The sequence below is a fragment of the Eretmochelys imbricata genome, chromosome 5 (assembly GCF_965152235.1).
Source record: "Eretmochelys imbricata isolate rEreImb1 chromosome 5, rEreImb1.hap1, whole genome shotgun sequence".
In the NCBI taxonomy this organism is placed as follows: domain Eukaryota; kingdom Metazoa; phylum Chordata; order Testudines; family Cheloniidae; genus Eretmochelys; species Eretmochelys imbricata.
This window is the reverse complement of record NC_135576.1, coordinates 109,959,765-109,986,946: the sequence shown is the minus strand read 5'-3', so window position 1 is coordinate 109,986,946 and position 27,182 is coordinate 109,959,765. Positions and strand designations below refer to the sequence as shown.

General features: G+C 37.5%; 1 protein-coding gene across 1 annotated transcript in view; it reads left to right on the top strand.

The window, feature by feature from the left end:
- Positions 1–27,182, top strand: part of BNC2 (basonuclin zinc finger protein 2) — a 399,221-nt gene that overhangs the window by 109,959 nt on the left and 262,080 nt on the right. Inside the window, exon 2 of the mRNA XM_077816446.1 lies at positions 9,078–9,278. Coding sequence (XP_077672572.1) covers positions 9,078–9,278 — 201 coding nt within the window. The remainder of the gene's footprint in view (positions 1–9,077; positions 9,279–27,182) is intronic.

The window sequence follows — 27,182 nt, the reverse complement described above, 5'->3', positions numbered from 1 at the left end:
ATTAAGGGGTAGGCTGGGTCCCCAAGGATAACTATAGGCATTTCAACATCCCCAATGGTTATTTTCTGGTCTGGGAAGTAAGTCCCTTCCTGCAGCTGTTGAAACAGACCAGAGTTCCTGAAGATGCGAGCGTCATGTACTTTTCCCAGCCATCCCACGCTGATGTTGGTGAAACGTCCGTTGTGATCCACCAGTGCTTGCAGCACCACTGAAAAGTACCCCTTGCGGTTTATGTACTCGCTGCCTTGATGCTCCGGTGCCAAGATAGGGTTCTGTCTATCGCCCCACCACAATTAGGGAATCCCATTGCAGCAAAGCCATCCGCTATGACCTGCACATTTCACAGGGTCACGACCCTTGATATCAGCAGATCTTTGATTGCATGGGCTACTTGCATCACAGCAGCCCCCACAGTAGATTTGCCCACTCCAAATTGATTCCCGACTGACCGGTAGTTGTCTTGGTATTCTTGCGCTTCAGGGCAGGGGAAAGCAAGTCACAAAGTTCCATGAAAGTTCCCTTACGCATGTGAAAGTTTTGCAGCCACTGAGAATCATCCCAGACCTGCAACACTATGTGGTCCCACCACTCTGTGCTTGTTTCCTGGGCCCAGAATTGGCGTTCCATGCCATGAACCTGCCCAACTGACACCATGATGTGCACATTGTAGGGGCCCGTACTTTGAAAGAAGTCTGTGTCCATGTCCTCATCACTCTCATCACCGCGCTGCAGTTGCCGCCTCCTTGCCTGGTTTCGCCTTTCTTGCAGGTTATGATTCTTCATATCCGGCTGGATAATGCGTGCGGTGTTTATAGTGCTCATAATTGCTGCGGTGATCTGAGCGGGCTCCATGTTCCCAATGCTATGGCGTCTGCACTGAAAAAAGGCGCGAAACAATTGTCTGCTACTGTTCTGATGGAGGGAGGGGCGACTGACAACATGGCTTACAGGGTTGGCTTACAGGGAATTAAAATCAACAAAGGGGGTGGCTTTGCATGAAGGAGAAACAGAATGGCCCCCTCAAGGAAAGAACTCAAAACCCTGGGTTTAGCAGGCTGTTAATTTCATGGAGGGAGGAGAAAATGAATACAAAACAAATCTGGTCTATTTCTTGTTTTGATCCACTTCATCTATCTTTACACATCTTGCTGGCAGCAGACGGTGCAGTATGACTGCTGGCCATCGTCGTCTCCTGGCTGCTCATTAGAAGACGGTGCAGTAGGACTGCCGGCAGGACTGAATCACCATGAGACGAAACTTAAAAGGGAAATGACCTGGCTGAGTCACTCCCATGTTTGCCCAGGCACCCCTGACTGACTCACCAAGGTCGGCTAAAAGAGCACCCTGAAGTACGGCGACAATGCCTACCAGTCATACTGCACTGTCTGCTGCCAAAAGGCAATGAGCTGCTGCTGTGTAGCAATGCAGTACCGCATCTGCCAGCACCCAGGAGACGTATGGTGACGGTGAGCTGAGCAGGCTCCATGCTTGCTGTGGTATGGCGTCTGCAAGGGTAACCCAGGAAAAAAGGTGTGAAACGACTGTCTGCTGTTGCTTTCACGGAGGGAGGGAGGGAAGGGGGCGCCTGACGATATGTACCCAGAACCACCCACGACAATGTTTTAGCCCCATCAGGCATTGGGATTTCTACCCAGAATTCAAATGGGTGGCGGAGACTGCAGGAACTGTGGGATAGCTACCAACAGTGCAATGCTCCAGAAGTCGACAGTTGCCTTGGTACTGTGGACGTACTCCACCGACTAAATGCTGACTAAATGCACTGAGAGCATTTTTGTGGGGACACACACAATCGACTGTATAAAAACGCTTTCTACAAAACCAACTTCTATAAATTCGACCTAATTTCATAGTGTAGACACAGCCTCCAAGCCCACCTTCAGGGATACTGCTTGTGAGTCACCTAGAATTGAATCGGCATGAGCAAGCACTCAAAGAAAAAACAGTTAACCACCTTTCATAACTCTTGTTCTTCAAGATGTGGTGCTCATGTCCATTCCATTACCTGCCTTCCTACTCCTCTGTCGGAGTTGCCGGCAAGAAGGAACTCAGAGGGCATAGGGCCAGAAGTGCCTAATATGCTGACGGATGAGAGCTAAAATCTCCAATATGTTCACGTGGGCACTCACACATCTCAAATTGAATGGACATAAGCAACATATCTTGAAGAACAACAGTTATGAAAGGTAGACAACCATTTTTTAGTCTATGTTAGGCCATTTTATAGAGGGAGTTGATTATTTAGCAAATTGTGAAGTGCAATAAAATTCTCAATGTAGCTGAATTAACTGCTGTTGCTTAGCATCAGATTGTGTGTTTATAAGGATGTTATTAGGCTATCTGTGCTTCATAAATCTCTTTGCCCTCCATATCTCATAAGAGTTGTCATATGTGGGTGAGTGTCATGCAGACATGGAAAGATCTGCCTGGCTTTGGCCATGTCCCCTGTGTATTGCTGCGATGTCGGACTTGCAACTTAAGGTACCTCACTTTGTGCTACAGAGTTGCTCAAAACATAGAGTATGTGTTTCCCTCTTAAAATGGAGTGTAGTTTCAGGTGACATTATCTTCTGTTAGTGTTTTATAACTATTATTATTATGGGTTGAGAGATGCTATCACTGGTACTCTGTAGTATTAAGCTTGCATAATATCCCTCAAACCTGAAACATCAACATTTCACACCTTGATTCTATCTAATATGTCAAGAATAATGAAATGTGTTAAGGTGGTGGCTGTGGATGCTATGCACTCCCCGAACCTGCTTCTATAGATTTGGTGATTGTTTAGAGATTTGATCATTGTTTGTTTTGTGACTTGTTACAACACATTGGATGAGCGACCAATATCCCAGTGTACTTTGCCTGCTGAGATTTCACTAATCATGTTGGGATTTGTATCAATGTGTAGCAGGTCACATTTTTTACATTCGTGCTAGTGTTCTGTGACAACGGTCCTTGTGGATATCAGTATTCTTGAGGCTGTGCTGGTGATTTTAGTAGTTATAATGGGCAAATATCCATTAAGTGTGATGGGAAGGCCTGCCAGGAACTGGAGCTTTCTTAACAAGAATGTGTTACTATAGACCAGTAACTGCATGTTAAATTATTAGACAGGTGTCCATGTTGCATAATGCACTACTGAGAAATTATCAGATATATCCTATAACTGCTACTGGGATAAGACCCTGAATAAAACAGGTTACCAAACATTGTTAATGATTAGTTTTTGGAAATACCACCTGTAATGGAAATATAAATACAATATTGATTTTGAAAAGTATGAGTTGGTGGAAGTTCTGCTGCCCGTAGGTTGTCCAGTGATCTGCCAATATTTTTGAACTGAGCACTTTTTTTAAATCCAAAAGGTACAACATCTGCTTATGCCCCCACTGCACACTTGCTCCTGTTGGAATTAACGAGAGTTAGACTTACACATCAAAGGGAAAAATAGACGCCTAAATGCCCAGTACTGTAGCTGAGGAGGAGAAGGAGGATTCAGCAGGGGAATTTGGAACACAGGTCTAAAAAGTATGCAGTCTCATTGTTGGAAGATGACATAATAAACTGGTTCTGCGCGTTCCTGGCTTTGGTTCTGAGTCAGAAGTTTCTTATGTATTCAATCTTATGGAAAATGTTTTGCAAAGTAAGAGTGGCAGGTTTCACAGAAAGCATGCTGCTGCTGCCAATATTTTTTTCTGAGGAATATGTAAATGTGGGTGGATGATCTGTTCTGAGGAGGTTTCCTTTATCAATTCTTCTCTTTTCCCCCACATAAGACATCTGTTAACATTTCAGTGTCTAACGGAGGTTGCAGAGCAAGTCTTTTACTTTGTTCTCGGGCAAAAGAATTACATTTCCTCAATTGAATCGCCGCCTCTATAAGTGGGAACAACATGTTGATTTTGCATAATTTTCAAGTATTAAGTTAGAACCCTCTCCAGTAGGACACAAGTTCACGACTTCACTTTTATCCTTGAGTAATGTACAAGCATGATTGGTTACAGACTCCGTGCATACATTATTTTAGTGAGTGAAAGCAGAAGAATTTGTCTCATGTTGGGAAATGTATCCATTTTATTGGAGCAACATCAGATATTCAGTTATAAAATTTCTATAAAACAACTTAATCATATAAGCTGAGTCGTTTCAACACAAGGAAGGGCTGATTGTCATGCGATGTGAAGGACCATTTTTATTATTTTGGCAAGAACAGGGTCAGTTTTGTCCTGACAAGCCATTAGATGAATACCAGAGTGTATCACATGAAAAACTACTGATCTTTAACCCAGCTATCTACTTAACCAAGCTTTGAAAATGAATAGTGAATAAGAGAAGAGCAAAGGCCAGTTTACTGTCATTATAGATTACAGAATCTGTTAACAGCTTCAGCAAACTGAAGTCTGGGAATTACAGGTACTATACAGTAAGTCAATTGAATGTACCTAGACTCTAGCAAACTATGTATTCCAGTTATGAGATCACATTTTAGAAAGTATGTATCTTTGCCATTGAAACCAGCTATATTTACATCAAAATTATAGTCTCTCATGCTTTGATATCTTATCAAACCTTAGGACCAAAGTCACAATTGAGGAATTCTCATTTTAAATAAGTGATTAACAATTATTATAAAATAATTAGATCACCAGTATAAATGAATTAATTTGTGCCTGCTGCTGTCTTTTTCCCCCAGGAGTAATCTATGGGACACTGTTGCATGTATAGTTAATATAAACATTTATAGTGAACTCCTAGATGTTAGGAAAACAAATACTGTAAAGATCAGTAACATTTTTAAGATGATCAGTTTGGGGAATTAATACTTACAGGAAAACAGCATTCTTTCTTTCCCTCATAGTAGAATTGCATTGTCTCCCTGCAGTCTTGTTAGCTCATACTAACTGAAATGCAAATGCTTTCCGACTAATTGGACCTCATTGAATGTACATATACAGCACATAGTTATATCTATGCAGATTTTATTTATTTATTTTGCAAAATTCCTCTGTAATTATTTTCTTGGTATCTAAAGCATAGACTTGGAACTCTTTAAAGACTTTACATCTTATTGAACATTAAAAGGTTAGTAAATGTTGCATGTTTAACAGCTTGCCTAATAATACAGTATAATTGGAGTGTATTTTTTTAAATTTCTAATGCTTTGAGTAAATTTTTATTAATCCTTTGACTGGACTAATTAATACTTAAATGTTCATAAGATTGGAAGTTGGAAGAAGTAAGAGATGTTAACATTATGCACTGTTTCTGTGCTGAGGATTACATATAGGCACTACCTAGTTATCCTGTTTTCTTTATGTAATATGTGGCAAGTGTATTTTTTTTTTTTTTTTTGCCAAAGTGGTAGCATTGGGTACCTTTTTAGGCGAAGGGAAGTAACAGACAATTTTATATTTAAAAATAAAATCCACAAAAGCTACTTAATGTTATAAAAGGCTTGGGTAATATTCAGTGGTGGAAAAAATCAATCGCCTGTACTTCACATGTAGATTGCAAGCCTCCTTAAATGTTTGGGCTAGACAGGTAAATGACCAAAATAACCACTGGTTATTGTCTTTCACTCCTATTCAAGTTACAGTCCAGTGGCCACATCTCTTATTCAGCATTAGTCCATTCACAGAAACTGAAAAATGCAATGTGATTCCCAGTTCCTATTATCTTGCAATACAAAGTTGTATGGGTTAACAGTGACATCTGTGAATTTCATATGGGTAATTAGAAAGGTAGGGCGGAAGTGATTATTTCTTGAACTCTTCTTAAGGATTTTGTCTTCAATATTTTCAGAGCAAATATCTTGTTTGTGGCTGTAGAATGAGGTAGTCAAAGGAGGCTGTGGGGGAGAAAAAATAATGGTCCGCTCAGTGTTTGCCAAACTTGAGTACTAACAAGAATCACGTGTGCTCTTTGAGGTGATCCCGAGAATATTTCTGGCAGTAGAGGAATTATGACATCGGGGAGGGGGATGATAGATTTCAGAAGGGGAATGTTGAATTCTAAGCTTAGATTTTGACAATTGTTTTGTAACTCTCATGTCAGTTTCAAATACAAATAGTTGTAGACTTAGAAAAGATGTAGAAGAGACTTAGTCTATTACTCTAGGAAGTGTACTTCCATCTTAGTTTCCCTGCAGAGGTTCCTGTGATCCCCTTAGTGACTCGTTCTTTGTCTATCCCTTTTCAGATTCATCAGGTATTTGTTTTTTAGTTTTATATGTTGGCATTAATGCCATTAAAACAAGGTGCCTTTTAGAAAAGATAGACTTGAGGATGACTGGAGCTGTTTTCAGTGTAAATTTTGTTTTCTTCCTGTGTCACATTTATTATCTAAGCAAAAATAAGATTTTTTTTTAAAAAAAAATGTTTTATGCTGTGAAGTAGCAGCGACATACATCACAAATAAGTAATGGTCCTCCTTTGATACCATGATCTGAAGCTGTTCTGAATTCACCTACAGTAGGTAGCATTTTGGCCAAGACAACTGCCTAGGAAGAGGAGTTTTGGATGTATTAGCTAGTCAGCCTAATAACCCTGTACAGACTGTATTGATTTTCTAGGAGAGAGTTTATGAACTAAATAAACTTGGAGTTGGTGTCTTAATAAACTGCTTCTCTCAGTCTGTCACATTTAGTTACAGAGCTATGCAGTTTAGGGGGGAAAAAGGCTAATTCTGTTACAGATTGTACACAGCAGGGTCTCCAAATTAGCCCTTTGTTTTGTAATGCCACCTTGCTTGGGCTCGCTTTGAGCACATTTCTCAGTTTTACCCTAATGAGTTGCAACACTGATAATGTGGCTGATGATCTTTCATTGATTTCACTATCACTTGCTTGTCTGGTAATTGATCCGTTGCTGAGCCTCTAGTTAATTATATCGGCTTTGACATGGCCCAGTCCACCGGGAATTTCAAGTCTTGCAGAATAACAGTTTTAATAAAAGAGTCTATTACTGCAGGTGCTTGCTGCTGCATGCCAGTTGATTTTGTCTCTGTGTGTGTGTGTGTGTGTGTGTGTGTGTGTGCATATGCGCACATGCTTCTCTTCTCCCCCCCCCCTCCCCTTGGGTGGAGAGGACTGCAGGACAGGAAAAAAAGGGGGGGGAGAGAAAGCACAAGAGATGCAGAGAGAAGAGAAGAGGAAGCTTGCTATTGACGGTGTCCTTAAGCCTCCCACAAATAACAGCCATTAGTGGGAAGGTCAGGAGCTGAGCAGGCAGCTTGACTGAGGCACTGAGTGCCACTTCAGAAATCAAGAGGCTAGCAAATTTTAGAGGGAGTTTAAGTGGGTAATAGCTAAGTGTAACGGTACAGCCACTGTTGGCACAATTGACCCATAGGATCTCCCCACCCCCAACAAGAATATTTTTATTGACCACAGGTGGATGTAATATATTTTAAGACAACAGTTCTTTGGGTTCTTGTTTATTTTTTCTCAGATATTGAATTTGCTGCTTTCGAGACTTTTTTTTTTTTTTATACTTAATGGTGGTGAACTGGAGAGAAGTTTAACAGAAAAGCTTTCAGGAGATGTAGGATCTAAAGGGAAAGGCACATTTGTGTCAACATAGTGTACATTTTCTCATCTTTTCTCATTGCACGCTAATGACACAGAGCTGCCACTGAAGCTCTCTTCTGTTTCTTTTGTTGTTTCAGAGAGTAAGGTTTATTGTTATTCGTGAGTGAAGGAAAAGGGGAGAGAGTGATACATTTGTCCTCTTAAATTTGTAGATTTTATTAGAAGATGAATGTTCCTTACATTTAAAGTTTAGAAAGGATAGCTTTTTTTACCCTCTCTGCTTTTATGAGATGGCATGAATTTTGTTTTACATTTTTGAAGTTTATGTAGTTCACGTAGTTGATTTTTCCCTCCCCCTTCACACACAGGGTAAAGAAGGTAATAGTTTAGCAAATAAGATTGGCTTTATTTTAAAGCCATTTTAATTAAAAATCTGCTAGGTATCAGGATTGTTTTTCTTTATGTATAAAAATGTTACCTAAGTGCAGGGGAAAGATCCTGAAAGAAAAATGTTATTCTCTTTGCATTACTTTTTGAGTAGGTGGGACTGGCTTTTTTTTCTGCTTCATCTCTTTCTCCATTATAGTTTGAAGGTATATTGTGTATGGTTAATCCAGGAATTAAAAAAAAAAAATCTCAGCTTTGCATTGGGGGGGTTAGGGGGGAATGAAGTAGACACTTCCTTTCTACATCCCCCCCTTCTCCGAAGATGCTACTTGAGACAGTTAAGTGATTAACAAGGGAAACAGGGATGTGAGAGATGAAATGTGCATGTGATTTTTTTTTTTTTTTTTGGTTTAATTTCAAAAGGAGTTGGATTGTGTCTCTTTTCCCCTCTTTGGTAAGAGTTTTATTTGGGACGGGAAGGGACTATCCCACGGTAGTTGGCTGCCTGACACCTAATATTTAGACAATAACCAGGCCAACTCTCACATTTTTCTTGTAAGTGAATATTGACTATATTTAAGAGTAATCGCTTTAAAAAAAAAAAAAAGGTTACGGATTCTGTGTGGTAGGTAAGTGTCAGATATTACATGTTGTACTTGACAGCATTGTTGAAGAAAAACAGAACAAGACAGGGAAAGGGCCACAGCCTTTTTTCCTCCCAGTTCACTGTGATCACTCTGATCAGTGTGCTAGTTAGAGTGTGTGTGTGTGTCTGTAGACTGACTGAGAGGGGTTAGTGCAGGATGTCATTTGGTGCCTGATAGTGGAGCAGTGCAGTTGACTCTTTGCTCTGTTATCCAATGACATCCAGTGGCTGAGAGTTTGAAGCTGATGGTTGGGTCTCCTTAGTGCTGCATGCACACCTGACAGGCAGCTGTTAAACAGAGCGAAGGCAAGCTTGGGGAGTCACAATCAATGCATAAATGATAGGGGTATCTGTGCAGAAGGTGCAAAAGAAGCTCTGACCCCTTCCCCTGAACCCCCCGTTTCCAAATGAAATGCACAGTGCAGCTAGCTTCTTAACTACACTACACTCTTGCTACTGGCTGCCAAGAGACTCAAAAAATCCACCTTCACTTTTCAGTCAGAAGAGGCAGAAGTGGATGTGAGAGACAGAGAGACACAGAGACACAGAGAGCGAAAGAGGGCAAGAGACTTGACTTTAAGAGACTCCTGCACTGACAACTCCATGCAGTTCGGAACAAGAACGGCAACGACCGAATCTGGTTTCATGGGGACATGGCAGAACGCTGACACTAACCTCTTATTCAGAATGTCCCAACAGGTATGTGTTTTGTTTTTTTTTCATTTATATTAAAACATGGTATTTAGTGCTCTTCTTTTCTTTTTCTTTTCTTTCCACATTTTTTTTTAAATGTATCACTACATAGTTAGCCTCTGAACTGTCATAACTATGTCATTGGAATGTGCATGGTTACTTCATTGTTTCCCTAAGGTCTCCTTTTTAAAAAGATTTTAAAAATAAAGCTTGAAGTAAAAGCAAGGCATTTGTTTTAAAGTTTCCAAACAGAGCTTTGCTTATGGTAAGACTGGTTTCTTTCTTTGTTTGCCTTGGTTTTGTTTCATTCCTCCCACTCCCCCCCCATAAATAAAAGTATCTGCTGTCCCAGCAAAAGTCCTTTCCTTCTTCTAGAGTATGTAAGCCCCAAAATCAAACTGATACTAAATTTAGGGGGCCCCTTAGAGCAGCTTAATTGACTTCATGTGGCAGAAAACAGCTTTATTCAGACCTAAGGAGTGGAGAGCAGTTGTGCTGGAATTGCTGCCAGCACAGCGCTGAGGGTCGTTAGAGGAGACAGTTTCAGTTGTCGGGTCTCTCTCTCACTCTCTCTCACACACACACACACACACTGTTTCTGCGGAGCTGTGCCTTGGCGTCCTCCCCAGAGTTGCTCCTTCACCGGGGGCCGCGTTTAAGGCAGCTTGGTATGCTGGTTCTGACGGGAAAGCTAAAATGTTACTGCAAGGCCAGTAATAACTGATAATTAATCACAGGAGCCAGCGTCTCTGTACCATGCACTTGGTGATACGCGCCCTGCGTGCTGTAGCTCCTCTTGCACAATTACTTGGCTCTTCTGGGTGAAAAAAGGAAAAAAAGAGAAACTTTCATCTTGGATTCCGCTCAAGCAGGGGAGGGAAGTTCAAACTGAAGCTTTTTAACAGGGTGCCTCCCTTTCCAGAGATGATTTGACTTTTTAAAAAGTAGTTTCCAGTTATGGTCCCACACTGAGTAATAGTAACTAAAGTACTTCCTTGTCCAAAAGAGGAGTTATTAAATGATGTGTGCTTTTTAGTTAAACATTTATAATGCAGGAAATGAGATGAATGAACCCCTATTTACCTGAAAAGCATTGTATTGTACAAAAAGGGAGAAGGTAGTGTCATCAGTTTTTTATTATAGCTTATAGTAAGAAAATAATCATGAATATTAGTTATAAAAGAACATTTTTGATAAACACAAAACCTGACAGTGAAAATAGTAATCTATAGCAGTTGTCTAGGGGAGAGTTTTTTAGCAACATAGCTTAGGCAGGATGAATGTATCTGAGTAAGGTATATTTTGATATATCCTGTAGAGGGACCCTGATTACTGCTGATACAGTAAGCTGGTATAGAAATGTAATCAACATAAGATGAATAAGCAACTCTTTGTGTCTGATGTCCCATTCTTGAAAGTAAAAAGTTCATCTCCTAGTGGAGATGCACATTTCATATGTACTGTGTGCTACGAAGTATATGACTGCTGCTGCACAGGTTATATGAGGTATATGCATATATACTTGATGTATCACACATTGGTTTTTATTGATATTCAGCAATAGAATGTAAAGCAGTTATATAACTTGTGTTGCATTTTTTGTTCAGTAGTGAGGTTAGACATTTGGGGTTGTAGGATAGGTTCTTTCCCCTTCAGCTACAAAAGAGTTAACATAACCAGATCCAGATAACGATCAATTGATAAATAGCTATTGCACCACATAGATAGTGTTAGATTGCATGTTTCATATTAGACCTATTCCAAACAGATTTAGATCTACGTAGTCTCAGGAGTGCTAGAAAATATTCAACACTAACAACAGAAGAAAACAAAAGTAAATGAAGGACATCACAGGGTAGAAGATGCAAAGAATTTGAGACAACTAGTTGATAGACAAGGAAAAACTGGCACATAAACGAGGCTGTTACATTTTTGAAAAAGTATTAATTATGCTAATGCTTGAGAATGTTAAATGCCTTCTGTGCATTGCTGGACATATGTATGGTCCTGTTTATATTCTTCATGGAGTGGAGGGGGGAAGATATGTAGCATATGACTAAATGCATGGCAGATGCTGCATCAATGTGAATCCTTCCACTGGAATACACACAGTAGCATTGTAAAGCTGGTAATGTTGAACAGATTTATTTTAAAAAGTCTATACTTCACTTGTGTGTTCAAGCATTGTGTTCATAATTTTGTTATAAGATGTTTTTATTTGTTATCATGAACTAAAATACATTCAGTTCACACACATTTTTCACCAAGCTTTTCAGAGGAGGTGAGTTATTAGTAATGCATTAATCCCCCTCTTAAAGGATAACATTTTATCATCTTTCTGATTCGTTAAATTTGTTAGATCAGCTTGTGCAGACTGTGAGCACAAACTCTGTCAAGTGCAGCTGCAAACGTGTGACAGTGTCGATGTTCTTTTCTCTCTTAACATTAAATCTTGAGTATCACATTTATCTGTTTTTCATCCATTATAAGATGACTTAATTTTTAGCATCCATCTTCTGAAAATAGAGGTGTTTCACCTTTCATGCCTAGGCTTTGAGATAAATTTTTGTTCACAGTACAAATTATATTTCGTTATCAGATGCACTTCACTCGCAAGAGAAAGTTTACCGTAGGTTTGAATGAAATGTTTAGTGAAAGTTTTGCAGATATACATAGTAACAGCAGAGGTGGTATTATATGTTCTGAATAAAATACTGTGCTTTCTGCACATTTTTTAACTTCTTCTCTCCCCCGCCCCCCAAACTCCCACCTTTATAAATCAGTCTCTAGCAGGTTCTGGTACAAAGACTAGAGCAGGACAACAAAAGCAATTTTTAGAAAGACACCTGCAATATTCCTGGGAAAGCTACATATTTGCATGCTACAGAACTTTTTTCTCAACAGCTATAGCAAAACCTTGTAGTAGGACACTACGCGGAAGTGTATTGTGAAAATGTCAGTGTGTTTAGATTTGATCATCCAGATTTAGGTATCAGTACGTATAGGAGTTCTTGTGTTTGCATTCCTTCTTTGATGAACACGTTTGAGTCTGTTTGTGTGACAATCTGCTCTGGTGCAGGAAAATCAGACATCACATTCCAGAGCAAATTTAGATTTTGTTGGGGTGGGAGAGATTGGGAAACACAACTTCTAAATTATCTACTAGAAGTTTAAAACATGGCCATTTGACTGACTTGTTCTGTCTATGCATCTTTTTTTCAATATAAAAGTATGGTTCTTTTAAAAGGATTATCCCGTTCTGTGTACAGAAGAATAGCTGATAACCTCAAAGGGCATAAATCTTAACTTTTTGAAAGTTCTTCTTTGGGTCACTTTGATCAGTGACAGGTCGAGAATGGCCAGAAACCCTTGGTTTCCCTTCCCTGCTCATCTGGTTGAGTCCAGGGCACACACTGCCCATTTTAGTCTGGCAAGAGCTTGTTAACAACAGAAAAGGAGGCCTGGTTTTGATTGATGAAAAAAAAAAAAAGCAGGATTTTCTGCTTTCATAAATGTTTTGTGCATTTGTCAGAATAAGAAATGTCATTTTTCTTCATCCAGTTACCTTAGGGGCTGTAATGTTCTAAAATACTTTTAAGTCATTTCTGAAATGAGACCATGAGAGCAATGGCTGTAACCCACAGTGACACAAAATGCCAGACATTTACCTTTGTGTTAAAAAGGAAGAATGTTTAACCTGTTTCACATAAAAAGAAGAAACCTTTTCCTGAAGTTTTTTTCCCCCACAAGAGTGAAAAGGAGTATATTATTGTTATAAATGGGTCTGTGCATCGTTATATAGTAATTTAGGATTCATTCAATGATGTAACAAAATTAACAGCATAATTTCATTGTGTAACTGTATCTTATTAAGGAGCAACTGTCTGACATTCTCTTACAGTTGCTTTGTTTAACTTCATGCAAATATTATTAGTAGTGACATTTTTCTATTGTACATTAGATTCTCTCATTAGCATGATGTGTTAGTTATCACCAGAGAAATCACTTCTAGATAGGTGAGGAGCAGAGCAAGAAAACTAAACATTAAATCAATGACTTTTATTAATATAGAAGCATCTATTAAACCAAGATATGATATAGTAGAGTCCATTTTTTCCTCACATAAAATCTTGCTTATTCCAATGAAAGTGCTAAATAATACTTATTATTGAAATACAAATTCATATTATGGTGAAATTGTCTCCAATATGCAGTGACTATTGTGAGTTGTTCTAGTGCTCACAATCTGACAGTTTCTCAAATTAATGTAGACATAGACACACAAACTGTTTTATTGAATTGATATTTAAAAAGAGAAATGTGGCTATGACTGACTACATATGTATTGAAGGTAATCTGCTGTTTGAATACTTCTGATTTGCTGGTTAAAAGGGATGTATGCAATGTTATCACATATAAAATGCTTGACTATTTTACTGTAACCCAAGGGATATTTTTTAATCTACGTATATATGCAGAGATTATTAACTTCATATTAACACACTATAAATTGCATACATAGATTTACTATTAACACTTTTTGAGGAGATCAACGCTTGCTAGCACAATTGGCTGTTAACTATACTACGCTGGCTATAAGTGACACAAACTATTGCTCACAATAGTTATTTGGTGTATTTTTTTAAAAATCATTTTAAAGACAAGTTTACCACAATAGTTTCTTCTGTGTATGGATAAGTATCTCTGTGCTGATATGAATTGCATATAGTTTTAGTCTGTTGCATTAAAAGGTCTCTCAAGTTACATTACCTTTTTCAGATATATGTTTTAATTTTGTAATTTTTTAACAATTATAGTTCAATTATAGTTCATCATTCTAGCATTTCATATTATATTCACAAATAAATGATGATGATGTCCCCGCGAGTTTTTTTTTTTCTCAAGAATAGAAACACTAGAAGATACGGTGTGTGATATAAGCTGAACTTGTGTGTACCATACGCCGTCATATGCATGCATATAGGTAGGTAAACAGATACATGAATGGTATACAGTTTAAAACTACAACAGTAGTGAGCTCTTTCTTTTCTTGTTTTTATTATTTGCAGGCTAACTTACCTGTAGTTGAATAACTGTGGTATATTTTTCTAGATATATTTTTTGCAAATGTGTGTGTTTTAGATGTTTTATTTGATTATATTGATTATCTTGGAATACCATTCATCATATATTTGTTTAACCTTGTAGAATTTTTGTATACGCACAACTATACAAAACCTACATAATACATATTTGGAAGCCTATATTCTGTATGTATTGTGCATTACATATTTGTATATAATGTTTTCAAATTTATACTGTGTGTACTTTAGCAGTTATTTATTCATGCATAGATTTATGGAGTTTTGATTAATATAGTGACAGGACAAATTTGGGATATTACAGCAGCAGAGTCTCCTACTCCTGTGTCAGTGTTAAGAGCCAAGGAAAATTCTTCCCTAACTAATTAGATGCTGAGTAAAGCATCTCCAAGAAGTTGGGGCAAAAGTGAATGGGTCACAGCTGAGACAAGATTGCAAGGACTGTAGTGATAGTGAAAGCATTCACGTTTGCCAGGTCATTGTGACACAGTATGCTGATTGCAGAGGAACACTCTGTACACTGATAGAGAACTGCCGTCATAAACTACAATCAGAAACAAAAGCTTTAGAGAGTTTTACTCTTACTAGAAATACTCAGCGTGTATGCTATGTGTCACTTTCTTTTTGCAGTTGTTTTCTCACACACTAGTGCTTGTTGCTTTTGTAGAAGGATTTTTCTTGTAGTCTAATGGCTCTTCATAGTTTAGAAAAAAATCCAAACTTGGGGCTCCAACTATAGCCAAGAGGTGGTAAATCACATGGCCTCAAGAAAAAAGAAGGATGAAACAGACAGGTGGAGAGAGGGAGAATTCCACTGTTGTTTTCCCTTGATCTTTCCCCTTAGAAAGAGAATCACTATAGCCATGTTATGCTACAATTCAGAAAGCTGTCATTCCAAAATATATGTTGAAAGCTTTTTTATTTTTTTAAAATCCTAGTACATTAATGGTTGGTTTTTTAAAAGAAGCTTTATTAAATAAGGAGCTTTATTCTGCTTTTGTTTACAGTTTTTCTAAGCAGCAGGATGGGATCCTCAGCTGCACGGCATTCTTCCCAAATAACATCTAAAATAATAGTCATGCCCCAGTCTGTGGGCAGGCATCTGCTGCATTATTTCTGTTCAATGTAGGTTCATATACTGCGCTCACCACTGCGATATCTGATTGCCTCTTTTCCCCTGTTGACATATTTGAAGACTGTTTTCTATATGATTTCACTTTTTTGACAGTAAAGGAAATGGTGCAAGTGGTAGCAGATGTCACATAACATTCTGCCACAGAGAGGCAGTCTCCATCAGTGGGTGGGGCATCTAGGAACTGCTTGATTCATGTTGTTGCTTTGTTGCCAGCAACATACTGTTGATGCCATTCTCATTCTGTTGAAAAGCTGCGGCCTCCCCATCCTCTACTGCGGTTGTCTCTCCATATACTCGTGGAAAGGGAGAAAAGGATGTCACCTGCAACTTCTAGGGCCCTGGAGTTGTGAAGGGAAAATGCTATGATTGTTGACAAGATTCTGTGTTCATAAGAGAATGCAGAGGATAGTAAGGTTTTCTTGTCAAATGAATAATGCTAGTTTAGGGAAAGCAAGATGGGAAGTGAGGAAATGCACATAGTGCCTATCATTAAAAGTGAAATTTACCATCATCACCCAAAGGTAAATCGCGTGTGGCATTTGAGGTGTTTCTTATTTAAATATGGTGAATGCCACAAGTACCTCAGTAAAGGCAAATGCTGTGATGTGTCTATCTACCCCTTGATGATATGCCCCTTATAGTAGAATTTGAGTGGTGTGGTAAATGTCTTGGGATTTTAATGATGACCACTGTGTCTGATATTGGGGGGAAAAAAACTATGATCCTCCTCCTCCCCACAATAATTTTGGTCAGCTCAGTTTAACCTAAGACAATCTGCCGAGAAAGTTATTTATTAATTTAAATTCTGTTTTAACAACAGACCGACAACTTTCTCTCAAAGTTTCAGAGAACAGAGTGAATTAATCGATTCTGAATATGTATATTTCCTCTCTTAACTTCCTAGCATATTTCCTAAAGAGCACACCGCCTCTGGAATGGAACACTTCCGACTTCATATAATTTAAATGAGAATGATGTATGGATGATCAATCCAATCTCTGAACACTAATAAGAGTAAAACACTATCTAAAAGGCCACCCCCATTCAAACCTGTACTTACCATTGATGTCTGCTTAAGTCCCCATCATGCATCCAGGGCAGGGTATAGTTTAATAATAGAATCATCAGTGCCAGCAGTTTAGTCCTCTGAGTGGGAGTTGTGACTAGGGGTCCAATCCTGTAAACCTTCTGTGTGTTGAACTTGCCTGAAGTTAATCTGTGGATGGCTCACAAATTAGGGCCCTTCACATTTAGAAAAAGAAAAACATCTCTTTGTTTCTAGCGTTTGTGTCTTTTAATCTTGTCTGGTGTTCAAATATAGATACCAAACAAACAAAAACCTTAGAAAGGTAGATATCAGTGCTTTCTCAATGAAATCTGAAACCAGGTGAGTATCTCCTAGTTCTCTGTTTTGTTACAATCTTAAGATTTTTCTAGGTTCACGGTTAAAGAACCTAGTCAGGTCTGAGTTTTTGAGGGAACCTGGGCCTATCTATGATTTTTTATATAAGGGAGATCAGTATTACATGATATACACCAGAAACCAGGCAAAACTTGGTTGGGTCCACTCAGTTTCCTTTTGAAATTTTGAATTTGAACCAGAAACCCTCAAAATGAAACTTTGGAATGAGCAATATCATGAAAGGTGATAACATAAAATTGGAGGGGGAAAGCTAGCAGGAACTCCTGCCGACTGAAATCACCACGTTTTGCATAGTTCTAATAGTGACCCCCACCCAAAAAGCTGGTATCTCTATTAAGTCTTCCAGATGATATCCAGTTTTGACTTTTTAAAAGTTCTGAGTTCTTTGTTGCTTCTGCATTAAAAACGCATAGATATGAACGTCACATTTTTTACACAAGGATTGATTTCCCTTTAGCATATCCAATACCCCATGCATTCACAATGCGTAAGGCCTTATGGACTCGTCTGCTGTTTTATTGCTGCTTTCTCAGGGACAGCTTTTGAGATCTTGTTGTCTCTGTGTAAGGAAGATGGTAAAATGTCCCTTTATGAGAGACAACTAATTTATTTCTATCTCACCATCCTTTTCCTCTCTTTTCCTATTTATCTGTTGCTCTCTGATGTAAAATTAATACAAATCTGCTGTTTAGAAGTAATAGAAATAATACATCAACCTTGGTGCTAAATTACTTTGGGGAAAGAGGTGAGGGAGGGGAAATGTCATTTCTAGAGGTATTTAGGTGATGACATGCAAAGAGTCCAGTGTTTTGCTATGTAAGTGTGCCTGTGAGTGAAGGCATGATAAAAATGTGTGATCAGATGCCATGGCTTATCATAGGAGGGTGCTGAAAGGCAGCTCAATTTGATCTCTACTTTGTAAAAGGAAGAATCTAGCTTTAGCAAGGTGTTGCTATTATTACTATTTAAAATAATAAAAAAAAACAACCCAACCTATCAAAAACATGAGCATTCATTTTCATTTGTGAAAACATTAAAAACAAGGAAGAAGATAAAATGTAATGAAAAGGTTGATTAAAAAGAGATTTGTTTGTCATAACCTTGTAGGCAGCAAATAACAAACTTGGGCATCAGTGAGTTTGTTCAAAAACAATTTAAAATGTAAACCTGACATCATGTGTGCAGACTGGATTCTTAATTGATAGTACATGTACTGAGTGACAGTTGTTTTGAGTTGTAATAAATCTCTCTAAAAGATCAGTTTATAAGACAGACACCTTTAAAATAGTTGGGAAAGTGGAAGGCATGTGGAAAAGGTATCCTCAGAAATGGTACCTGCTATATTTTGAATAGGAGGTGTGGGTCTTTCAACGTAATTGAGATAGGCTTAAATGGCTGTTTGTTCTCCAGAGAATTTATTCAAGACATTTGATAAGAACATCTGAAGTAGATGTTGGTGTGTGTTGGGGATGGGATGGGGAGGGGGAGAGGGGGATCACAAATTAATGAAGACTATACTTGGAAAGAAATAATTACTTCCAGCTGGCTTTATATAATAAAACTACTATTAAAATGAGAGGCTCCATTAGCAAGACTTTAATTATATATTTTCTTGGATTTCCAAATAAATATCATAGACTTTTAAAAGCATAATACTTAAAATTAGTTGAAGTGGCTGTTGTTGCCCTAATAAGGCATAAATAAAAAGATGAACCCACCATTCTACCCTGCATTAAATGCCCTACAGCAGTTGACATTGCTGGAATGCCTCCTGCAGCTGGTGGCATATGACTGTCATTTGCAGGCAGGATATACAGAGAGTTTACACAATGGGGGCATTCATGAAAGTGTTCCTCAGCTGAGACTCCTGCAAGCTCTCATTTTATTGACCCTGTCAGAATTTAACTGGTAGGCTGTCAAATTATGTGTTGCTTTATCTAATATTAGTTTTTCTTTTAAATTAGAAATCATGTTGGGGAGGGGCTTGGGGGAATCAGGTAAGGAAAAGAAATAGCTTAACTCTCAGGTTTATTGTTTTATAAACCAAAAAAAGAACACTAGCTGTATCAGAACTTGTTCATTTGTGCTGCTTTAGATTGTGAGGATTCTAATATTCTGTTCTTTTTGCAGGAATAAACTGTGCTTTATTTAGTTTTCTATAAAACTCCAAGTCTTAAAGCCCCTTTGCTTAATCACTATATGTCTTGAACGTAAGGCTAACCTTGGTGCCTAAGCAGATTATAGTTGATTCTAAATATCTGATTTATAAAACACTTTACTCTTTGACTACATGTCTATCAGGGTACAATGTTCTCTAAACAGAACAGAAGAAAAGATAGTTAATCATAGAACTTTGATGTGCCCTTGTGCAAAACTCCATAAAGAAGTACCTTGACACTTAGGGGCTTTATAATGTGCCACAAACTACACCTTAATCTGAGAAGAGTAGATAACTAAAAACATTCTTTATAGCACATTGGCTGCATTTTGTATTTAGTTGTATTGTAGCAAAACCTCCCCCACAAAAATCAGGCAGTGGAGCATCAACATCAGGGAGAGAGCCAGTTTCAGTCACAGACTCAGGGTGTCAAAACCTCTGGCTTCATGTAGGTAGGCATGTTGCAAGAATAATGCTCTCATCATAGTGAGTCGTCTTGTTCTTTTTAATAGACTCCTCCTTGTCCATCAGACGATCAGTTTTAACACTGGTGTTCAGCCCAGAAAAGGAGAGACCGAGCAGATTGATGAGATTATTTTCATTATGATAAAGTGTTAGTCTGTGGATATCAGGAACTCCATATTACTTCATGCAAAAGTCATAATTTTCATAGATTTCTAGGTTGTTGTATTTCTTACTGAAATATAACATGGCATCATCTGTCTGTTCGTTTGCCGTAAATGGTGCCCCTCGCTTCAGTATTTGATTTTATTTCATGTATATAATTTTTTAATAAGAAGAAACCCAGAAAATATATAAGTGAAGAGTTGTTTAGCTGCACAATAAATACTGTCTTTGTATTAAGAAATTTCTGTGATTGTATAGTTGACTTTCTGTCTCATGCCATGTGGACATTCCTATTTCAATGATCTCTCTACTCCTCTTCCCCCCATCTCCACCAATGCCCAAGACACGTAAAATAATTTTTAACACACTTCCAGGTAAAAGAATCTGTGTAGAATAGAACTAATCATTTTGCAGAATTTCATAATACATTATAGGCTCCTTTGCAAGGTGTCCATTTTCATCACAGGAGTAAACAGCAAAGTAAAAAGAGAACTGGAAACACATATTCATTCTCTTGCAAATAAACCTTCCCCTTCCTCCCCAATAAGATTTCTGTATACCCTTCTTTAGGTTTTTAAAATAAAGTTCAGCAAAAAGAGCTGTGATATAGAAATAGCACTTGGCAGATGTAAGATAAAACAGCAGCAGCTTAGAAATGTTAACAAATGTAAGACCTCTTAGACAAAGAGTGTGAATTTACACTGCAAGCAAAATTAAATCCTCCAAACTTTTTGTTACAGAGGAATCATGTCATTGTTTTTACAGGAATTTGAGGAATAAAAATTCAAATGAAACTGCTACTTTTGTTTTTCAGCAGAAATGTCTTTCTTTTAAAGGAGCTAGTCCCATTAGTTCCTCCTTAGCTTAATCACCGAAGGAGACAAGTAAAAGGTCAGACTTAGAGTATGGCAAGAGCATTGTAAATAAAGACAGTAAAAAGTGGTTTGTGAACTTCCTACTCCATCAAACTACCTGACAGTCTAGTTAAAGAAATATCTTTTTACTAAGCTGTCTCCTCTCTTAGGGGAGAGAATAGTCAAACATTCATTTCACTAATATGAGACAAAAACATGGTGTTCCAAATCCTCAGGTGGGTAAAATGGTGCAGCTCCAAAGTAGAACTGCACCATTTTATACACCAGAGGATTTGGCCAAAGTCCCTTACTATGCTCCCGTTCCAATCAAAGGAAGTATTGCGGGAGGAGAATTGGTCTAAGGGCCCGGTTCTACAATTCTTATTCAGACACGATGCCTGCTGGTACCTTATGGCAGATACTCATACCTAGTAAAGGCATAGCAGAAGTATGCAATGAAAGAAATGTCTTTTTTTCCTTTTTCTTTTGAGGTATTTATGTTTATTTTTGAATAATGGAATATTTGCATAATTGTCACCTTTAAAATCCAAGTTTTAAAAAATTTTAGTTATGTTAAAGAGCAAGAGAAACTTGGTATCATAATTTGATTTTTGTAATGTCTGCTGGGCTTTTTTTTTTTTAATTTACCTGACTGATGAACGCTCCCCAAATTTTTTCACTTTGGAAGAAAACTTGATTCATATATAAGCACATATGTATGTACATTTATATATTAGTCATGTACTTGAGTAATGAAACATATTTTCAAATCCAGTGGAAGTAAATATTTTGTCTAACTGGTGGTCTGCTAAAATAGATTTGAACAATGAGGCCTGAAAAATAAAAGCTACAGGCAACATTTCTGCATCTTTTACGTGAAACTTCCTTCGACATGAAAAACATACTTTTCCATATCCTCTTTTTGCTTTGTTCCAATGCCTGAAAATACAAAAGTCAGATATATAAATTTATCTGCAATTCATTATGGGTGCAATATTGTACTTGCAAATTTGGAAGCCATTTAAAAGAAATCTGAATATGGCAATAAACACTTTACTCCTTTGATTGCTATCAGTTTTAATAATGTTCAAAGACATTTTTAAATTGTACTCTTTTTGTGTGTGTGCGCGCGCGTGTGTGTGTGTTTAAATTATTTAAATAAATGAAATGATGGAAATAGTATGGAATTGCAAAATCAGGATCTATTCCTAATTGTTCTCCTCTACTGCCCCCTACCTCTTCCAAAGTTCAGGCGTGTTCAGAGATGTGGCATTTTGAGTCTATGCAATCTCTAACATATACATTTCTGTACATCCACCAACTGTGAAAAGAAAACCGAGTAAATGTTTCATTAGGGAAGTAGGAGAGGAGAGGTGGGTGCAGATAGCAGCTGGAGCCTGATACGTGTTTTCTCTTCTGTGGCACCATTTTGTTGTTGATGTGGGAATGTGGCGAAACAGTGGCTGCAGCTGCTTCGCTAAATAAGGATCCACAGAGCTTCCAGCTGTGAACATATGATTCATCCTTCCCTGCACAAAAAATATGTTTCCTTCTATCCCATTATGTCCCATATTTGATTTTTATCACACAACTGTTACCTGACTAAATCTCATCCACATGCTCTTTATCCATCCTGTAAACCCTTTTTTTCTCCTTTCAATTAGGCTCACAATACTCCCCCATCCTCTATGCAGAGATTCCACATTAAAATAATACTGCATCCTCATAAATAATTTTTTAATGAATCAAGTACATGAATAATGTATCTTATTAACCAGCCTAATGTAGATTCTGTACAAATCTACAGAAAATCCAACTAGTCCATTCATGAACTATTTATCTTCAATTTAATCGTGTAATCCCCAAACTGGTATTTCTTTCATTCAGAGTGATCTGAACTTTTGGATATTTACATCATAAAAATGAGTAAATAAAATTAACTGTTATACATTTTTTTTGGTATTAGCAGTAGTAATCATTACAAGTATCTACTGGAAAGAGTTTCTCCTCATCATAGTTTGACATGCTTTCTTTTTTTAAAAAAGGTTTAAGAATTCAAGACATTCATATAATCAATGATAGTCTTTACAAAAAGGGGGACTCTGCTGGTTTCACTGAAACTGGTTGCAAAACTCTCATTGATTTATTTCACAGAGCCCCAAATAAATGGATGATTATTAAAGAAAGAAAAAGTTATTTTATCTCTTTCCTGTTTAGACCTGAAATAAGGGTGCCACCATTGATGATATCACTAACATCTGCATCAGTGTAAGTAGTTCAGGGAATGTATTTAAGACTCTCTGCACACAATGGTAGCTGCAACCATGTTTCATACAGACTTTTTTTTTGTAGGGCTTTAACCCTGGTAGCTGAATTATGCTATATATACCTTCTTTAGTTAGTTGGCTCTAATACAGCTCTCAGAAACATGATCCCTGCCTGTCTTGGTTGGGTAAGTGTGGCTGGTGGTTAGCTCCATTCTGTTCACAGTATTCTTAAAGCTTTAGATGTTAGGGATGTTTTTGAGTGTTTGAACAAAACACAGAAACCCAAACGTGAGACAGTCACTGGCTTGCCGGATGGCCATACACAAGTCTTTTAATCTCATTGCCTCCATTTTTCACCTGTAAAATGGGGATAATAATTACATACCTCAAAAGATATCATGATAATTAATTTGGCTCTTAAAGTCCTAAGTTTTCTTATTATTGGCTTTTGCAGGTTAATGCTTTTAATTCTAATGCAGACTTAAAATGTCATGTTTGAAACTGAAAAGTTCCCTTTTAGATGATTAAGTTGCTGTATATATAATGTTGGAATGCCCTTATTTCCATATCAATTGTGATGTCACAGTTGTCCATGTAGAGGATTGTGGTTTCATTGAATGAAGAAGAGATATGTCATGTGAGAGAGAGGTTTCCAGTTGTAAGTTTTCAGAGTAAATATTTATATCTCTTTATTAAAAAACAAACAAACCATTTAGGTTGTGCAGAATTAGGTTTCTGGTGTTGTCTATTGTATTAAAGGGGGCATGTAAAGAACTAGTCTGCTCATAATTGAAATTCTCCAGGCAAATCAGATATCAACATTTTTCAACAGAACAGGTAATTAATTACTTTGTATTTTAAATTGAAGGTCATTGTGGTATTGATTTCTGTGGGAACAAAAGGGAAAAAGTCTTGTTAAAATGATGGGTAAACTGGGTCCTAGGTGCTCCTAGGTGATATCTGGGGTATCACTGAGTTGAACCACTGGTCAGTGTCAAATTCCAATCAGAATGCAGATATCTGTAGTCTAAACATAACAAGGTGTTGGTTTATTTCCAAAACTATAAAGGAGAGGTTAACTGTAGAAAAGACCAGAGATGAACAGTTTTACAGTTAACTCAGGTATTTTCAAATCAAGTGACTGGTGCTGCTTGTAACGAAGCATCTGTAAAGTGTGTCAGTATGACGTTGGTATGCCATGTACAAGAAGTTCAATGTCAACACAGCTGTGACTTACCACTTCTAGAAACCTCTCAACTAGGAATTAGATAAAATATCTTTAATTTGGGCAAGGGGTTGGGGGAGAGAGCAGGGAGGGGAACACCATTTTAGATGCTATTAATTTTCACAAAATAACATTTGTGTGCTTTGCCTCGCCAGATAGTCTACAGTGCTTTTTCCTCATTTCACATGCCAAGCTGTTTTTACATTATCATTTCCTTCTCGGCTATGTTTATCTTTTCTGAAAATGGTGAAATGTAAGCTATTCCAGACTGGGTGGGTGGCACACATTTGCACAGTACCTTTTAAAACACAGAGCGAGCATTTTATTTGGGTTTTGCAAACCACTGAGAGAACTCAATGCAGCTGCTCTCATTGCATCAAAGCAATGCATGTAAAAATCTCACTTTCTATTCTAAATAAACCTGTTGAGTCAGATATTTCCGGGCTGACATTTTTTGCAAAGGAGGGACAGTGGCATTGGGCATATACATTAATCCTTAGTGTTCCATCAAACCACTTCATTTTTTTATGAGCTTGTAAGAGTGCCCATCCTTAGCAAAATATCAAGTTAAAACATGTCATTTTGAAATTACGTACTTGTCTTTAATCCAAGGGCAACTCTTAATGGACTGTTTTACTGTAAGCAGTTGGTAAAGCAGCAGTTTAGCAGTGAGTAGTTCTTCTGACCCATTATTGCTGTCACCTCTACTTCTCATTCCCTGTTAAATCCAGTAGTGGAACAAGGGTTGTGTGTTTAAAATCTGAAGTTGTTGAGTCAGTGGTCAGGCAGATGCTGCATGCGTTAACCCTACACCGGCCAAAACTAATTTGGAAAATGTTGAGATTTCCTTTTAAGTGTGTGTAAAGTGCAACTTGTCAACAATCCCATATCTTCCCATATTTTTACCCTATTGATTGCCTCCAAAATAAACAGCAAAGGTGGGCAGGTAAGGGTAAAGAGCACACGTAACATGATGCCCATTTCTTTTGTGTAATGAAAATATTAAACCAAGAAATGTGATATTGTTGTGCTGCTTGCATTTGGCATGATCCTAGGGCCTTATCCTGCAAGGCACTGCATGCCCTCCACCAATAGCACTTAGCATTTCACAGGACCGAGCCTCTCAAGTTTAGTGAATTAAAGCCATGTTGTGTTTGAGGATCAAGTGACCCTTCAGTCTCCAAGCCCTATGACAGTTAATAACCCTTCCTTTAACTATGCAGTGAATATCGCAGATGGAGCTTGACAGACCAGTCAGCATCTCAAAGGTCACCACAAGGCTATTAGTTAGATCACAATGCCCTTTGTTTCCCAGTGATGATTCTGCTACTGTAGCTGTTCACTGGATACATTTAAATTAAGTTACTTTCTGAGTATGTAAAGATTTTTTAAAAAACACCCCCCCCCCCCCACACACACCTAAAAACAGTGTTTCAAAACAAGCACTACTAATTCTGGGTCTTTTAAAGTATGTTACAAAAGTGTTCCAATGCTTAGCAATCTGTTGGTACAAGTATGATCGATGATTGCTTGTCCATTCTGTGCAGCTTTGTTTCAGTACGAAGACATAACCAGGGGAAAATGACTTGAATTTTACTTTTTTTATTGCTGTTAGAGGGGTTTTCTTTTAATTTCATTTCTATGAGCAGCTTTCAACTAATAGGAAACACGAGCATTCCAAATCTTCTCATCTCAAAGTTCTATCCCCTGTTCCTGTTGTGTAACTTAAAGATACTTAAATATCTAAAGGATGTTTAAAATGGGCCCAGAAAAAAAAACAACAACCCAAGCCTTTAAAATATGCTGTTATAAATTGCTTTATTAAAATATTTACAACAGCAGCCACAGAAAGCTGTATACACTTAAATATGCCCACAAAAACAGCAAGTAACCATTGCTTTTCTATTTGTGGTAAATTTATTTTATTAATGTATTTTACAAAAGTAAAATGTTCTTGCTATGTTGCCTTGTGACTAACTGCTAGTGCTTTTTCATTTAATTACTTGCATGTAACTTTGCAAGATCAGTTACAAATAGACATGAGTTAGAGATGGTTCAGGCTATTTGGTGTTAGTTTTAGACAAAGGCAACACTTCCTGAAGCAGTTTCACATACACTGTTAATGTAGCCCTAATAATTCTTGTTTAAACTCCTTGTGCAATACGAGAATATTTTTAAACTTGTATATTCAGAATGTATAGCATATTATTTACTTTCTCCCTTGCACAGATAAAGTTGGTTAAAACCACAGAGTAATGCAGAACATAGCTATTTGCAAGTTATTGTCTAGTAATTTGTGCGTTTTTAACAGTAAAATTAATTTTTAATATGAAATATTTAGAGTTTTAAAAATTTTGTTTGGCAGATGGTCTATCTATTAAAGAATTTAAAATATTCTGCTCTCCTATTCTCTGCTCTAAATTTATTGGGTCGGATATCAGTTGATATTCCAGTCATTTATATCACTTTCATTTGCTTTCCTGTTTGTAGCAATACAGATTATATTCTCTCACCAATATGTGCTCATTCAAGGAAGAATAGACCTCCATAGAGAAATCTAATCAGTGGGCAAATAATAAGACTTGAACATAAGAGCAAAATTTCCACGGATAAAACAGTTTCCCAGCTACTAAAAAAACAACAACCCAGAATAAAACTCATTGTAATATCCATTATTTCCAAACATGATCCAGTAACATCATTCTGTAGCACATGTTCCTTTTCACACAGAGAAACATGTTGTTGAAAAGAATTCTATATTTTAAAAAAACAGTCTGAAATAAAAACAAAACATTGTTAATTCTTCTGGTTTATCCACTCTCAAAACATTTCTTAACTTTTAGTAATGCAGGCAAATTCCATTTTAATTAGCCAGTGCAATTTAATGCAGGAATGGAGGAAAATATTAGAAGTCAATGTGACACATAGCTGCGCAACTCAGTTAATTCTCTTGATCTGCGTACTGTTGCAACCCCACCCCCCTTAAAATTAAAAGACCACGTTTCAGGAGTATCAAGAAAACATTTGATTTATTTTTCGAATGCTCAGTCTTCACAGAACTATTTGCACTTGCATTTCTTAGTCTTTTTCTTCCCCTCTGCCACACAGCTGTCACTAGT